Source organism: Rattus norvegicus, chromosome 2 (genome assembly GCF_036323735.1).
Source record: "Rattus norvegicus strain BN/NHsdMcwi chromosome 2, GRCr8, whole genome shotgun sequence".
Lineage (NCBI taxonomy): Eukaryota > Metazoa > Chordata > Mammalia > Rodentia > Muridae > Rattus > Rattus norvegicus.
The window spans coordinates 194,098,532-194,115,527 of NC_086020.1; the positions used below are offsets into that span (position 1 = coordinate 194,098,532).

General features: G+C 39.4%; 2 protein-coding genes across 5 annotated transcripts in view; both read left to right on the forward strand.

Moving 5' to 3' along the window:
• Ptpn22 (protein tyrosine phosphatase, non-receptor type 22) overlaps window positions 1-4,678 on the forward strand; it is a 48,045-nt gene extending 43,367 nt beyond the window's left edge. The window contains exons 20-21 of one of the 2 annotated variants that reach the window (NM_001106460.1): window positions 1,893-1,970; window positions 4,394-4,678. In NM_001106460.1, the coding sequence (NP_001099930.1) occupies window positions 1,893-1,970; window positions 4,394-4,458 (143 nt within the window). In that variant the 3' untranslated portion in view covers window positions 4,459-4,678. The remainder of the gene's footprint in view (window positions 1-1,892; window positions 1,971-4,393) is intronic. The other variant, XM_039102072.2, reaches the window with a different exon arrangement.
• A 1,848-nt stretch (window positions 4,679-6,526) lies between these two features.
• The window catches only part of Rsbn1 (round spermatid basic protein 1), a 54,085-nt gene continuing 43,615 nt past the window's right edge, over window positions 6,527-16,996 (forward strand). For 2 of the 3 annotated variants that reach the window (XM_006233082.5, XM_039102412.2), the window contains exon 1: window positions 6,527-7,567. In XM_006233082.5, coding sequence (XP_006233144.1) covers window positions 6,865-7,567 — 703 coding nt within the window. In that variant the 5' untranslated portion in view covers window positions 6,527-6,864. The remainder of the gene's footprint in view (window positions 7,568-16,996) is intronic. The other variant, NM_001191710.1, reaches the window with a different exon arrangement.

Genomic DNA, 16,996 nt, shown 5'->3' on the forward strand with positions numbered 1-16,996 from the left:
AATAAGCGATCTCTCCAGCCCCGGTTTTGTTTTACTTTATAAGCTTACATATAGGCAGATTTTTTTACCATGTGGTTTTACGCTTATGATGGAAAGAATTAGCCTTTTCCTGGTCGTTTAAGCAACAGTGTGATGACTAGTGTAAATTGGCCGGATGTTGGCCTGCTTCATTTGTCCCTGCCTGAATAAATTCTTAACAATATATTTAACATTCCAATTAGGCATGAGAACCATGTCTTATATTTAGCCACATAGTTACATGTGGTCACTGATTACCTATTAATGCGATCAGACTTACACACATCTGGTGTGACCATGCCAACGTACTAACAATGGAACCCAACCTGAGTTATTAGTCATTTCATTATCCTACAGGTAGAAATAGTTCCACTTGATGTATGGAAACTGAAAATCGGGGAGGATGTAAAGGAAACATTTAGGTTGTTTTACATGTTGAGAAGGCAGCATGAATAACAATAAGTAAGATACAATAGGTAAGATATCAGTTCTTTCTGATATGTTTGCCCATCTTTGTTGCCTTTGTTGAAAGAAAGGAAGGAGGGAGGGAAGGAAGGAAGGAAGGAAGAATGAATGAATGAATATTTCTCTTTGGGACAAATACTGTCTCTCAGTTCCCATGTAGAGATCACTGACACTGAGCTCCCATGTAGAGATCACTAAGTTCCCATGTAGAGATCACTGATATCCTTGCACATCTTGACCTTCATCCAGCTGTGTTCATGTCTGTCCTCAGCTCCTTGCCCGGTTCTTAACATACAGGATTTAGTAAGGGTGAATTTGATTGGAACTGACTGAAATCTACGATGTAATCTAGAGGTTCATACTCAAGTATCTTCCAGAAAGGAAATATTTTAGTTGTTTCTAGAAGCCTAATATTTGTAAACACATATGTGCAGTTCTCACATTATGTTTTGAAATGTTAAGAACAAAAATAAAAAGGTAGGCAGTAATTTCTCTTTATTTATAAGCTGTTTTTGAGAAAGTTTATATAAACTTGAGAAATCTTTATTCCTGTAAGACCATGCACATATCAATTGTAGATCCAGTTTTACAAAATTCCTTTTAAAACTGGGCAAGGGGGTTGGGGATTTGGCTCAGTGGTAGAGCGCTTGCCTAGCAAGCGCAAGGCCCTGGGTTCGATCCCCAGCTCCGGAAAAAAAAAAAAAGAATAGAAAAAAAAAAAAAACTGGGCAAGGATAGATATATGTATATATTAAGGTGTTAGGAATATATGTATTTTTTAGGCCTACACATAGTAAATAAAACAGCAAACCAAGAAATATAGCAATGCCTTTGAGAGACCATGACCCTAACTTAGAATCATCTATGAGGAAAAATGGATGGAAAGTAAAGGAGACTTAGGAGTTGAGGGAAATATAAGAAAAACCTCAGCTTGCCATAGATGAATTAATGTGAGACATTGAGAGAGTATGATGACTTATTAGAGGACAAAAAAGTATTATGGGACAAAGATAAACTTGAAAGCCAAATGTGAGTCCTAAAGTAATGGATTTGTGATACATCATTTCCTTGGTTTTGCAAAGAAAATAAATCTTGCTGGGTATGGTTGTTCAGGTCTGTAATCCCAGTAGTTGGGAAGCTGAGGTAGGAGGAGTACCACAAGTTTAAGGCCAGTATTGGAAATACAGTGAGTTTATGCCTGCAGACTGAGACCTTTCCCCCTCTCTGTATCATAATTATAATATAAAATATAATATCAACCATTTGAACACTTTTAATATGATACCGATATATTTATTTTGGAGTATGTTCTGGAGGAAATGTTTAATTTCAGTAATCATGCAAGCAAATGAATGGTAATCTGAATCTCTTGTCAGTCTTTACCCTACATATTTTTCCTCTGGTTACAGGTGTTTGTAATTCTCCCTCACCAAGCAAGCCTACAGAATGTGTTCAGCCAAAAAATTCCAGCTCCTTTCTGAATTTTGGTATGTGTATTATTTTATAGCAGAGTTAAATATATATATATATATATCTGGGTCTGAAGAGATGGCTCAGTGATTAAGAGCACTGGTTATTCTTCCAGAGGACCCAGGTTCAATTCTAAGCACTCACAGCATAGTGGCTCACTGCATCTGTAACTCCAGTTTCAGAAGAGCTGATGCCCCCGCTTGCCTGGGCAGGGACTGAGAGCACAGACAGACTGAAGGCAAAACATCAACACACATAGAAGGAATTATTTTATATAAATTTTAAATACATTTAATTTTTATTGAAATGAAATTTAAAAATTTAAAATTGTAGGAGAGATTAGAAAATGTAAGACTGCAAAGGAAGAAGCAAGAACCTGAGAGAACAGCCTGTTATTATGGTCTTTTTCTCATTTTGAGAAAATATTTACTATAAATGCTCTATTATCTATAAAACTTGGCTTGCATGTCATTCACTCCATGATTCAATGGTTACAATTGAAACATTAAGATTTGGTTGGATGTTGGTGGCACGTGCCTTTAATCCCAGCACTTGGGAGGCAGAGGCAGGCAGGTCTCAGAGTTTGAGGCCAGCCTGGACTATAGAATGAATTCCAGGACAGCAAGGGCTACCCAGAGAAAACCCTCCTTCAAAAGTTAAAATTTATATGAAATTAGTTTAAAACATTCAGATGGAGCATTGTGTAAACTATGAAAAAACACGCAACTTTGCCTTGGCTACAAAAGTTTTCTGCGTCCGTCTTTTCTCTAAATCACTTGAGCGATGTACGGATCATCTGACTTTACTTTGTGTGGCCCTGAAATAAACCTACATCCATGTTGCTTCTTCTCAAACATGCCTAGATTTCAAAAGTTTGCATACTTGAACGCACTCAAACATTTCTTAAAAATTGTAAGAATATGTTACTTAAACCCCCTACCCCAGGGGTCCAGGTTTCTTTCTCTTGAATTGACTCGTATGCAGAAAACAGTAGTGCACAACTGTTCTAAGGTACTAGGAATTAGCTAGTGAATCAGATCAGATATGGGTATCTGAAACTGTAGTTGTTCTAAGTGAGGCTATAACAGGTCCTCACCTCTCTGCACAGCGTATTGGCTATAGTTAAGGTAACTGCACTGAGGAGATGATGTCAATGTGGAACTACTTCATCTGAATATTTTTCTTCTCCTTATTACCAAAGGAGTAAAATTTATATGAACTAGGCTCTGTATACCTCACCAACTTTTAAAATTACTAGTTAAGGCACAACTGTCCATGTGGGCATCCACCCCAGCAAGGTGGTTATCACCAGGCTAAAGCTGGACAAGGACCGCAAGAAGATCCTGGAGAGGAAAGCCAAGTCCCGGCAAGTAGGAAAGGAGAAGGGCAAATACAAGGAAGAAACTATCGAGAAGATTCAGGAGTAGAAATGTCATGCACAGTTTTCATTAAAGACTGCTTAAGTAAAAGAAAAAAAATTACTAGTTAATAAATATCAGAGGTTTCTTCCAGTTCTGGCATATAGGTATGTATGTGTGTGTTTGTATGTGTGTGTCTGTGTTTGTATGTTTATGTGTGTGCTTGTATGTGTGTGAGTATATGTGTATGTATGTATATATGAGAATCTTGCAGTGCTTGTTTGGCTGGCCTCGAGCTTGTGTGCTTGGATTATAAGTGGTTGCCACCATTCCTGGCCTACTACAGTTTTGTTTTTAGATTTAAATTTAGTCGTAAACATCAGCAGTTACTATGGAAGGGGATGAAATTCAAGGATTAGAAAGATCTTTGAGTTTTTCGTTTTCTGTTCTCCCTCTTTCAAACCCTTCGTTTTTAAATTTAAGGCACCAAAGTTGCTACGTGTAAGATGCTTTGAGAATCTACCACGATTGAGACCTAATAGCTTTTATTTCATATGATATGAAAGATTTCCTTATTCTTCTTTGTGGAGGCAAGGGAGGTGCATTTCAGGAAGAAAAGTAATTATAACTCATCTAGAACCATTTCTTTTCAGGATTATTTTGTGGTTTCTAAGTTTTGAAAACAATGATTTAGTAAATGCAGGAATTTCTGTGCTACATAGTTACAGAACTAGATTTAATAATACCACAGAAATATTATTGCTTAATTTTATAAAAGTTAAATTTGTTTTGTGATCAGTGGGTGAATGAAACAGATAAACGGTGCTATATACTCAATTTTTAAAGGCTACTATAATCAGGGTTCTTCATACAGAATACTTGTCTAGCCATAGTTTGATCCCCAGTACAACAAGAACAATGTTTTATTTTCATTTAATCTTTAATTATGACAATACCTTAATAGTCTATTACTAAACTGATTAAAGATGGTACTTAACTTTTTTAATGCTATGCTCTAAAATTCAAGTATTCATTTCTGTGTAAAAGTATCTGTTTTCATTCAGTTTTATTTTTGTCCCCAGGTTTTGGAACTCGTTTTTCAAAACCCAAAGGACCAAGGAACCCACCATCAACTTGGAATATTTAACAACCTCCGGATTTATAAGAATATTTGCTAAAATTGTGCCTGCAAATAAAGCTACTGGAATACTGCTAGAATAATATCTGTAATGACGACATCTGTAATGACGACATATTGTCAATGAAGAGGGAAGCAGTGTGTGGAAACTTCCAGCAATCATGTATTTTCATATTCCTTCTGTTTTATTGGGAACTGCCAATAAAGTTTGTACTTCAGTTTATGTTTCAAAGTGTATTTGTTTTTCATTTTTGGAAGTTATATTTTACTTTCTCTCTCTCTCTAAATTTTCTACAAATATTAATTTTTGTTTTGGGATGATGTTTCCTCCTGCCAGAGCCTTTGGAGGGCTGGGATAACCAGCACACAAACCCAGCATAAACATTAATTTCAATAGGCTTGTAAGAATTTAATCTTAACTAACATTCTCTTTAAAATATTTTTACGTATACAAATGTTTTTGCCTGTATGTACGGATATACACCACCTATGTGTAGAGCTCATCGAGGCCAGAAGAGGGAGTCAAATCCCTTGAATTGGAATTACAGGTTGTGAGTTGCTATGTGAACTGAACCAGGGTCCTCTGCAAAAGTAGTGAAATGCACTTAATTAACCATCTGAGTCATCCCCGCATCCCTTCAACTAAATTTATGCATTGCCTTAATATTAAAAATAACTTAAAAAAATAGGTCTTGCTATGCAGCCCCAGGCTGACCTCAAACTAATGATCCTCCTACTTCAAGTTGCAGATCGCAGGTAGTCAGGTGTGCTCCACCATGACTGACTGAAGGTTTTATTTAAAAAACAAAACAACCCTACTCTGTGCTTGCAGCTTGCAGTACTGCTTGTGGAAATGACTGCTCCTGGATGTTATTTTTGTGTAAATGGAGTGCATTTCCTCTATCTTCCCAAATGTTGTGTAAAAGGAGGAAAGATGATTTTAAGACGATTTACAAAGAATGGCAGTGATCACTTTTGTATTGTTATAACGGGATGTTCAACTGTGTAGATGCTTAACCAGTTATTCAACTTACCAATTCTAGATAAGAATCAACAGCAGTTACTTTTTGTTGGCACCTTAAAATTATTTTAATTCTTTTTTGATAGTTTTCTTCATAGAAAAGGCCCTATATATAAACATGTGCAATTTATATTCACAACCATTAAAGGTACTGATGATTTGAAAATGTATTTTTGTATGAATATGGATTCTCCTAAATTATATTTTAAATCTAGTTTTGCACAGTAAATAAGTTAATGGATCTTTATTATTTTAAAGGGTTCACTTTACTTTCCCTATCAGTTTAATATTTTTACTTATAAAAATATAACCTAGCAACAGTGTTATTTGTGCTTTAATACTTTTTATTAGGAGACCCAATGCTAGGGCATATTGACCAGTATTGCTACTTGTTTATTGTAGTACAACGTATCCCCAGTAGGTGTTTAAAAACTTCTCTATTTTAAACGATAACTTTTATTGCAGAAGTTCACTCAGCCTAAGTTACTTCTCTGGGAACTAGTGGTGTTAAACCATAGCGGCTTTTATATGCCTAGTACATCATTGTAGCCAGTTATTTCCAAATATTTTTCTCAAGGACTTAAATGCAATTCTAGGTAAAAAGCTTAAGTAATGAAACTCAAAATGGATTTCTGAATAGACACCATCTCCTGGCGAACAGTGTCGGGTTGGCAGCGCTTTTCACATTTGCATATTTATATTTATGGCTTGAAAAAGTTAAAATTTTTGTTAACAATAGCTATATGTTCAACAAAAATGCTGAATTCTACGGTTCCAAGCATTGGAAAGTGACTCTGGAAAGGCGGAGCTGCTCAGGGAACTCCTAAGGCAATATTTGCACCTGCCTTGAGCCTGTAGTTGTTACCTCCGCAAAGCTATAGAAAAATGCCTCCCCCCTCCCCCTGAATAGCAGCTTTACAATACTGTACAGCGGAATCGTCGTTTTACATATTCCGAAATCCTTTTTCTCCTCGTTTGTCAAGAGTAAAGGCTGAAGATTCTTTTACCTCACAAAGGCTATGGGAGAAATACGAAATTGAAAAGTCACTATGGAAACCACCTCCGGGTAAGATGAAGGAGGAACACTGGAAGTGGAGCGTCTGAACACACCACCAGACTCTGAAAGCTATTAACATTGTTTGGGCCGTTAGGGCGGTTGGCGGCAACTCGCCGGCGGGCGGCAGTTGCGTCGCACCCCGAAGCGTGCCTTGGCGCACGCTCCCCTCCGCTCCTCCACTCAGAGAGCGGGGTGGGGGAGCGGGGGAGGGGGGGCGGGGAAACCCAGAGGGCGCTGGAACTACAACTCCCGCAAGGCTTTGCGCGCCCAGGGTGCCTTACAATAGAAGCTCGGTTGGCGAGGTCTGCGGAGAGGTGCCGGAACTGCCGTTTCCGGCATGTTCAGGTCTACGAGAACGACCGATCAGTGGAGGGCGGGGGAGAGACTCCAATGCCCAGCGGGCCATGCGCGGGCGGCGCTTGCGCGAACCGCGGACGGGGGGGCGGTCGGGCCATTTAAATGTGTGTTTGTGGGTGAAATGGCTGCGCAGGTCGGAGCGGTTCGCGTAGTACGGGCGGTGGCGGCGCAGGAGGAGCCGGACAAAGAGGGGAAGGAGAAACCCCATGTTGGGGTTTCGCCGCGGGGAGTGAAGCGGCAGCGCCGGGTGAGCAGCGGGGGTTCTCAGGAGAAGCGGGGGCGGCCGAGCCAGGACCCCCCTCTCGCTCCCCCTCATCGGCGGCGTCGTAGCCGCCAACATCCCGGGCCGCTGCCTCCAACGAATGCCGCCCCAACCGTCCCGGGCCCTGTTGAACCTCTGCTCCTGCCGCCGCCGCCGCCTCCGTCGCTGGCACCGGCCGGGCCCGCTGTCGCTGCCCCGCTCCCGGCCCCAGGCACCTCGGCCCTCTTCACCTTCTCGCCCCTGACGGTGAGCGCGGCCGGGCCCAAGCATAAGGGCCACAAGGAGAGGCACAAGCACCATCACCACCGCGGCTCCGATGGTGACCCCGTCGCCTGCGTTCCGGGCGATCTCAAGCACAAGGACAAGCAGGAAAACGGCGAGAGGAGCGGAGGGGTGCCTCTGATGAAGGCCCCCAAGAGAGGTGAGAGCATGCGAACCGCTGGGGCTCGGGCTGTAGGTCTCAGCGCCCATATCCCGCTCCTTTAGGACTGAAAGGCGCCGCTCTACTCCCCTGAGCCCACTGAAGTGGACTCCGGATTGCAGGCGGTTGCCACAGTTTGACCTACTTGAGGCTTCTCTCTGAGGCCGAGCTGTCAGTTTCCATCCCTGTTTGCAGTCCCCCGGAGCCTTTGCAACATTTATTTTCAAATTCGGCAGGGTTTCCGCGCCGCGCGGTGCTTGGCATCGGATTAGTAGGTGGGGTACTAAAACCTGCCTTTCTGAAGTAAAGTGCTTGTCACTGAAAGTCCCTTCTTATTCTCTTTCTTGGAAATCTTTAGTTTTTCTCATTCCCGGCACCAACGTATTTGCAGGTTTGACTCTGAATTTGAATTCTCAAAGAGGTTACACAACTCACTGGTTGCCTTAGCTTCGGCGAGGTTAAGAAAATCATTTACGGTGTTTCTTTTTCAGCTAGACGTGGTAAAAAAAAATTTTTTTTTTTTAATACTAGCCCTTTTAATCGTCAGTATGGTGTAGGATTAGTTCGAGGAAGGTTTTATCACCCTTTGAATCCTAGGACGTAGACCAACCATATCTCTGAAGGAAAGGAAGCGTGCAGTAGGATGTAGATGCAGATTCTAGTTCCATTTCATTATACCAGAGCACTGTTTGAGAATCTCTGCAATTCCAGCAGTCTTTAAAGGTATTTTACATAGAAAAGGTAGTACTAATTAAATGTGCTTTTGAGAGGAATTAGAATGGCCAAAATCGGTGTCCTCTATTGCCAGATACTTGTAGCATGTATTTTTATTCTTTATCGAAGAAATGAAGTATGCTTCTGGTTATGCCGTATTTATACTTTGTATATATTTATAACTTGAAGTATTCCTAATCTCAGTAATACACAAACACATTAGTATGTGTTTGAATCCTGGGTCATTCCAATTATTAACATGTTAGTGAAAAACTTATCTTTGAATCTAAAATTTTGAGTGTCTTGGATTCTTCCCATATATTTAGTCATAGTGCTAACCAGTTTGTGTGTGAGTGTGTGTGTGCGTTGTGTGTGCGTGTTCTTAGGTGCAAATAATAGGCTTTCATTTTTCCACTGGACAGACTGCATCTATATTTTTCATTGATGGCATCCAGACACCATCTTTATGAGTATAACTGTGGCAAACTGACTGGTGTGCCAGTTTCCAAAATAATTGCATATTGGAGTAGCTTATATTTTTACCCTTCTTCCCCACGCTTCCTGGTGTGTGTCCATACACAGCTACAGGGAAGTCTGAATAATCATTTCCTTTGAATTTGTGCTGTAGGAGAGAATACTAGTGCCCATGGCATAGAACCCAGACTCCTAAGTGCTAGTTCAAGCTTTATCACCTGGCTTTACTTTCCCTTGCTTCCCTTTCCCAATGCCTTGACAATTCTCATTTTAGCAGCAGGCAGTAAACTGACTAGAAATGATCAGAGATCTCTTAGTTCTCCTTTATGGGGGAGGGTGGTGCTGACACGTGTAGTAATTCACAGTGTGCGCCTGGGAAAACTATACAGGCCCCGTGTTCTTTTAAAATCAAACAAAACCAGTTCTCTAATGCTGATGAATAGAGTTTCCTCAGATGATGCAAATGTTCTATATCTGTGTTGTCGAATATGGTAGCCATATGTGGCACTTAAACAGATTTGTAATGTGGCTGTGTGACTGAGAAACTGAAATTCTATTCTATTGTAATTTATAACATGTTACATACAGCTCATGGCTACTACATTGGATTGTATAGCGTTTTGCCAGTACAGGAAGAAGAGAAATGGGTTAAAACCAGGCCATCTGAACACTTTTCATTCGTGTTTTAGAGATAATTGGATTGTGTACCTAAGCTATATATATTCTGGGGGAAATTGGGCCTTTGGTCATGTGTATTTGAGAAAATCTGTACAGTAGTGGACTGGATCTCTGAACCACACTGAAACTTCTGCATAAAATAAACTGTTAATATTGTTTAGTTTAAGGTTTTTGCATTGTTGGACCAATGCTTGTGAAAAACCTCACACTATGTTTTATTTTTATTATCTTCAGGTTCAGGAGGAATGGCTCTGGAAGTAAATTTTGGTTCTACTACTTACCGTGTGATAAGGATAAAAAATTAGTCTCCTTTTAACTGCAGTTTTCCTATTTGTAAATGAGGCTGTGGTATTTCATTCATATGGTTGTTATAGGGAGTGTGGGGGCATTGTATGGAAATCATTTAAAATAGTGCTTGGCTCATGGTAGGCAGTTAAAACTAGCTTGCTTTATTTATTTATTTGTTTATTTATTTATTTCTGTGCTTGGTCCTGTAAACACCTTTAATAAAGTAGGTTGTTGTTTACAAAGGAATCTTGTCCTAAGATTTTTTAGGAACTTTGAAATAATTACAGATTCATAGAAAATACCTCAGAGAAGCCCTTTTCCTTTTTCAGTTTACTTCAGTGGTTATATCTTATATAACTATTGTATAATACCAACACCAGGAAACTGACGTACGTGTGTGTGTGTGTGTGTGTGTGTGTGTGTGTGTGTGTGTGTGTGTGTGCAGGCATGTACTATTTTATCATATGTAGATTTGTGTAACCACCATTGTAAACAAGGCACAGGAGTTTCCAGAAACATCTCGTGGACTTCCTTCATAGTTTTAGGCTCTGTCTTCCTAACCTCTCTTCTGTTTCTAACCAAAACCAACCACTATTCTGTCTCTTTCTTTGCAATTTTGTCATTTGAGAATATTATGTACCAGGGTCTTTTGAGGCTAGCTTATTAACCTCAGCCTGGTGTCTCCAGGATCGTCCATGTTTTCCACTACTGGAGAGTATTTTCAGCAAGGGTATAAGTGATTCTTGGATTTAAGGAATTTTGGTGTCTAGTTTGGGACTATTAGAAATAAAGTTTCCTGTTCAGAGTTTTGTTTGGAAGCAAATTTTCACTCTTTGGGAGATGTTTTTATTAGGTCATGTGGTAAGTATATGTTTATGGTTGGTTGTTTGTTTATTTTTGCCATGTTGCCATACTGTTTTCCTAAGTGCACTTTTTGTTTTCCTGTTAGTGACTTAATTCTTTTATTTTTATTTTTATTTTTTTACATTCTTGCTAGTATCTGGTGTCGTAACTATTTTTATTTTAGCAGTTTCAGTAGCTGTGAGGTGATTATCTTATGGTCTCATGGCTAATAATAATAACCAATTTTTCTTGTCATTTAAGAGCACCATCAGTAAAATTTGTACCTTGGTGGTTTTTGTTTGTTTGTTTTTGTTTTTTTTTTTTTGTGTGTGCCAATTTTCTAGTCATATTGTTTTTTAAAAAATACTTTATAATTTTTTATTGAGAATTATTTGTATATTACAGGTATAATTCCTTTATCAATTATTTGGTCTGTAAATACTTTCATGTAGTCTATTGCTTGATTTTTCTTCTCAGTTTAGTAAGATGTTTCACACAACAAAGCCAGCAATGTTTTATTGATTCTTTTCCTTAATGAATCATTTTTGGGTGTCATTCTGCCCTTTTAATTTCTTCTCTTTTTTCCTTTTTTTTTTGCTTTATAATTTCAGTTGTTTAAATCTGTGGTCCATTTGAGCTAATTTCATACAGGTGTGAGATTAGTGAGATTATTTATTTATTTATTTATTTATTTATTTATGGTAAATAGTCACTATAACATCTTTAATTGAAAACTGATTGTCCTTCCATTGAATTGCCCTTGCACCTTTATCAAATCACTTCTGCAGCCGATGTCCTAGGTTGCTTTCTGTTACTGTGATAAACACCATCCAAAAGCAACATAGGAAGGAAAGATTTGATTTCACAGGTCTCAGGCCATCCTAACAGGAAGTCAGGAACCTGAAGGCAGGGACTGAATCAAAGATCACAAGGAGCACTGCTAGCTAGCTTCCTATAGATCATTCTGTTTGTTAAACCACCCAGGATCACCTGCCCAGATTTGGCATTGCCTGGGTCCTCTCACGTCATTAATCAAAAAGACATTGCTCAGACTTTCAATCTGATGGAGGCATTTTCTCAATTGAGGTTCCTTTTTCCCAGGCTCTAGCATTTCAAGCTGACAGAGGTAACCAGCACATCTGATGAGGAGGCAGGGAGACTAGAGCTTTTCAGCAGCCTGGGTTACATAGCTAACTAAGGAGAGGAGGGGCTGCCTGCCTAGCAATGCTGGTTCAGTCCCCAGCATAGCCCCGAACTGGCTGTAGTAGCACTAGCTGTAGTTGCACTGGCTGTAGTAGCACTGGCTGTAGTAGCACTGGCTGTAGTTGCACTGGCTGTGGTTGCACTGGCTGTAGTAGCACTGGCTGTAGTAGCACTGGCTGTAGTAGCACTGGCTGTAGTAGCACTGGCTGTGGTTGCACTGGCTGTAGTTGCACTGGCTGTGGTTGCACTGACTGTAGTAGCACTGGCTGTAGTAGCACTGGCTGTAGTAGCACTGGCTGTAGTAGCACTGGCTGTAGTAGCACTGGCTGTGGTTGCACTGGCTGTAGTAGCACTGGCTGTAGTAGCACTGGCTGTAGTTGCACTGGCTGTAGTAGCACTGGCTGTGGTTGCACTGGCTGTAGTAGCACTGACTGTAGTTGCACTGACTGTAGTAGCACTGGCTGTGGTTGCACTGGCTGTAGTAGCACTGACTGTAGTTGCACTGACTGTAGTAGCACTGGCTGTAGTAGCACTGGCTGTGGTTGCACTGGCCGTAGTAGCACTGGCTGTAGTAGCACTGGCTGTAATCTCTGCACCTGGAAGAAAGGAGGGCCAGGACTAGCTCCATCCTTTCCCACAGGCTCCCTTGAAGCCAGAGACTTCAAAGTAAAACAAAACTCACTTCTCCTGCCTCCTATTTTAAAAGTTGGTAGGATTGGTTTTCATGTTTTAGATTGTGGAAAACCCTCATAGCACAGGAAAACTCTGATATGTAAATTCTGTGTTCATGGATAAAAAGTTTTATTGGAATACAACTGTTCATTTATATATTATCTATATATTTTTGCATTTTAGTAGCAGGTTCAGACTAGTTAGGCAGAGACCAGATGCTCTACAAAGTGTGCTGGGTTCTTTACAGAGTAAGTTGGCAACCCCTGACTTGAGACATGTTCCTGCACATCACCCCAACATTACTCAATCCAAATTCAAATATAGGAAAATTTCAGATATTACCACTTCAGACACCTGGCATTGCTTATAGTTAAAAGAAAAGTTTGGTATGTAAATACTTGTTCCACAATTGGAAGTAAAATGGTTTTCAGAGTTGAGGTAACATACCTGAAATTTTCTAACAGTAGAACTAAATATTAGACTTTTAAGAAAAACCAAACACCTCAGGATCCAGTTTGCATTTTCTGCCATGTACATTGAGATCGATGCTTATAAAGAAATATTAATGGGGGGAGCGTTGGGAGGGGAACACCCATAAGGAAGGGGAGGGGGGGAGGGGGATGTTTGCCCGGAAACCAAAGAATTATTATTAAGTATTAAATAAATTTAAAAAAATATTAAAATGTTTGCTAAATCTTATAAGCAGTATGCTTCAGTCTACCTAAATAGCTCCTTGTATCCTTTGAGCTTAATTTCTTTCTCTCCTTTGTTATTGTTCATTAAAAGTAATAGTTTCCTTTCAGTTGTTGGTAATAAGGGAAGAATCAGAAGATCCTTGCCTAGCTCTTACCTCCATTGTCATTAAATTTAGAGGATTGCTCTTATGTGAATCTTCATAGTCAGTTTTTCTGTTTACCTTTGACCCCTTCCTAACTGCTATCATGTGGCAGTGTTTTGTGATACACAAAAGATACTGGGTGTGATGACACATTTGTGAGATCACAGTATTTGGGAGGCTGAGGATCGCTAGCTGTAGTAGGGCCCTATCTTAGAAAACAGAAAGATATTGATAGAAACACTTGATTGATTTTTGTGGTAGGAATGGAAAATTATTGTGATTATATTAAGAGTTAATTTCATTTATCAGAAATTTCAGAAACTCTTTTTACCTATCCACCCAAAAGGAAAAATTTCTTGTCCATAAGGCATGAAAACTTTCATATAACATAAGGCCATCTTTGTGATCACCCAGTTTGTAAAAGGGCACTATGTTTGTGAATACAATAATACTTTTCTTTACTGGAAACTCATATAGGCTAGAATCTGAAGTCCATTAATTGTAACTGGATAATCTTAGATAATAATTTACTAGAGTATTAGGGAGAGAGGCTTAGAAGAGACAGAGGGGAAGGAAGTGGACTGTACTGTAGTGGAGGAATCTGAGTTTTGGAGTTAGATGAGTCTGAATCTTAACTGTTAGCTGCTAGCTTTGTGACCTAACGGGAAAAAAGATCTGTCTACTGAACTGAATTGTTGGATTAAAACGGGATAATGAGTAAGGTCCTAATAGACATCTAGTGAGTCAGTTTTCTCCCTCTTTATTTTTACTGTGATACACTATTTCTTACTCTGGGCCAGTAATTTCTAGTTTTAATTTGATATTCCAGAGTTGTTGACAAATATTTTAAGGCGTGTTATCCAACCCTTTTATTAATTATGTTTACAATAAGATAAAGACCTGTGTGTCAGACCTGTGATGAAAGATTTATTCCTTTGTTTAATCGTAGTAATAACTCTTACAATAAACACTGGTGTTAGTATTTTAAGGTAAGAAAATAAAGGCTTAAGGGAATTTCTGAGTTTGTCCAGAGACTAATGAGCAGTCACGATGAGATAGTCATTTCAGTCTAACCTGTGAAACATAGTGGGGAGAGGGGCACTTTGTTTCTGTTTTGTGTTAGGGTATTGTGCTATACTTTAGGCTAGCTTTGACCCCACATATTCTATCTTCATTCCTTCTGGAACTCTGGATTAAGGGGGAACATAAATACCTAGCTTCAGCTTGCACTGTGTGTGTGTGTGTGTGTGTGTGTGTGTGTGTGTGTTCATGCTTTTGTTGGTATGCTTGTGGAGGCCAGAGGTCTATCTCTGGAGTCATTCATTCTTCATGAACCTTCTGCTTTGTGTTTGAGACAGTTTCTGTATTGAGCTCCAGGGATTCTCCCCATTGTTGGGATTCCAAGCACTGCCACTACAGTTGGCTTTTTTTTTTAGGTTGGGGGCTGAACTAACTCAGGTCCTCATACTTTGTATAACAAGTACTTCACCAATAGAGCTACTGCCTACTCCTACATGGCACATTCTGTCTGTAGATTTCCACCATTGGGTAAGTATAGCACAATACCCTAACACAAAACAGAAACAAAGTGCCCCTCTCCCCACTATGTTTCACAGGTTAGACTGAAATGACTATCTCATCGTGACTGCTCATTAATATTGTTATATTCTAGGATTATGCCAAATACTTTACATGCATTTTTCATTTCTTCTGTACATTTTTATAGGGAAATATTCTTGTCTCCCTTCCCTCATCTTATCACTCAGAAGCCCTGAGGTAAGGAAGTACTGTTTTGCAAAAGGCTAGGCTACCTTATTTATTGTGGCAGTGCAAAATGGTAACGCTTCTTCAGAAGACAATTTGGCAGTGTTTAAGAAGCTGAACATATTCTGTGATGTGGCAGTTTACATACTATTTTTTATTTACCCAAAGGATTTGGAAACATCTGCATAGAAATTTGTAGCAGCCTTATTCTTAATTGCCAAAAATTGGAAACAACTTAGTTGTTCTTCAGTAGATAAATGGACAAACTGTGGTGCATCCCCAATGGAATATTATACAGCTCTAAAAACAAACTACTGAGTTCTGAAAAGTAATAGAGTAACCTTAAGTACATTAGTAGTGCAATAAGAAAAACAGTCTAAGAGGGCTATATACTGTGAGATTCCAGTTATGTAACACTGAAAAAGAAAAAGCCATGTAGACAGTAATAAACGTCAGTGGTTGCTAGTAATTAGGAAGGGGAGCACTTCAGATAGTCAGATCACAGGAATTTAGGGCCATTAAACTTCCCTATATAATATTGTAATGGTGAGCCCATATCACTTATATTTGTTCAAACAAGAATGTACAGTACCAAGAGTGAACCATAATTTAGACTGCGACTGCTAAGTGATGAAGGCATGTCCGTGTGGTGTGTTCAGTGGAAGCAACTGTGTGCTGTGAGTTTGGCATGGAGATTGTTTATGGGGTATATGGGAAGTTTGTGTCGCAAACAAAACAGAACACAACATGTTTAAGGTTGAATGTGTCCCTGTAACTCTGTAAGGGTAGCATCCATCAAGCAAAGGCAAGAGGATCATAAATTCAAGGCCAGCCTGAGCCACCTGATAGGTTCAAGGCCAGTTCAGGGTAAATAGAACCTTTTTCAGGAAAACTCCTATAATGAAAAAAAAAGTGCAGTTTTAGGAAGAGGTAGAACAGGGTTTCCACCTAACTCGCTTTTTTTTTTTTAAAACATAGAGAGTATGAGTGTACAATGTTAAAAATAGTGACTCCCAAAAACTTGGCTTCAAAAGGAGCACCTTTTTGGTTTTCCATTTATATCAGGTTTTTTATAAAACTGTTAACTACCCACAGGAGAAGCAAAAATAATTTATTCCTCCATTACTTTTGGGAGACTGAGGTAAGAGGATCTTCAGTATAAAAACCAGCAAAGCCGGGGGTTGGGGATTTAGCTTAGTGGTAGAGCGCTTGCCTTGGAAGCGCAAGGCCCTGGGTTCGGTCCCCAGCTCCGGAAAAAAAAAAAAAACAAAAAAACAAAAAAACAAAAAAACAAAAAAAAAAACCCAGCAAAGCCCTATCTCCAAAGCAGAAAGAAAAAAGTTTAGGATGCTTTAGTACTTGTTTAAGTATGAATGATTGCTTGCTTTTGCTTTTCTACCATGTTTAGGAATTGAAGGTACCATATTTCCTAAGATATAGTTCAAGTGCATGCATGCATATTTGTGTGCTTGCACACATGTGCATGTGCACATGATGGTACCAGAACTGAACCCAGAACTTTGAATGCTAGACAAGCACTCTCCCAGTGGGGTACATCCTACTCCTCATGCTATTTTTTGCTTTAGTGAAAACAAGACTAGTGTGATATGAAGTAAATTAGGCTAGTTGATAATAGATGATAGCTAATTCGAGGACTTTTTCCATGTATTCTAAGTGTAGTTGTGATGACCTTTGAAGAGAGTCAGCAGTTTGTTTCTAAGGTCAATGTCCCATGCACATATGCACAAAAACAATACTAATAAAGACCAACATGAAACTGAGGATAGTAAGTTTTAACTCTTACATTATGGAGAAAAAACTCAGAAGAGACTTCCTGAATGCATTTTCTGTGGGGAAAGTAAACTATTGTACCAGGAGTGGAAAGATCATGAAGCCTTTAGGCATTTCATTGCCCCTCCCCCTTTTGTAGACATTAACTTTTGAATAATGTTTTT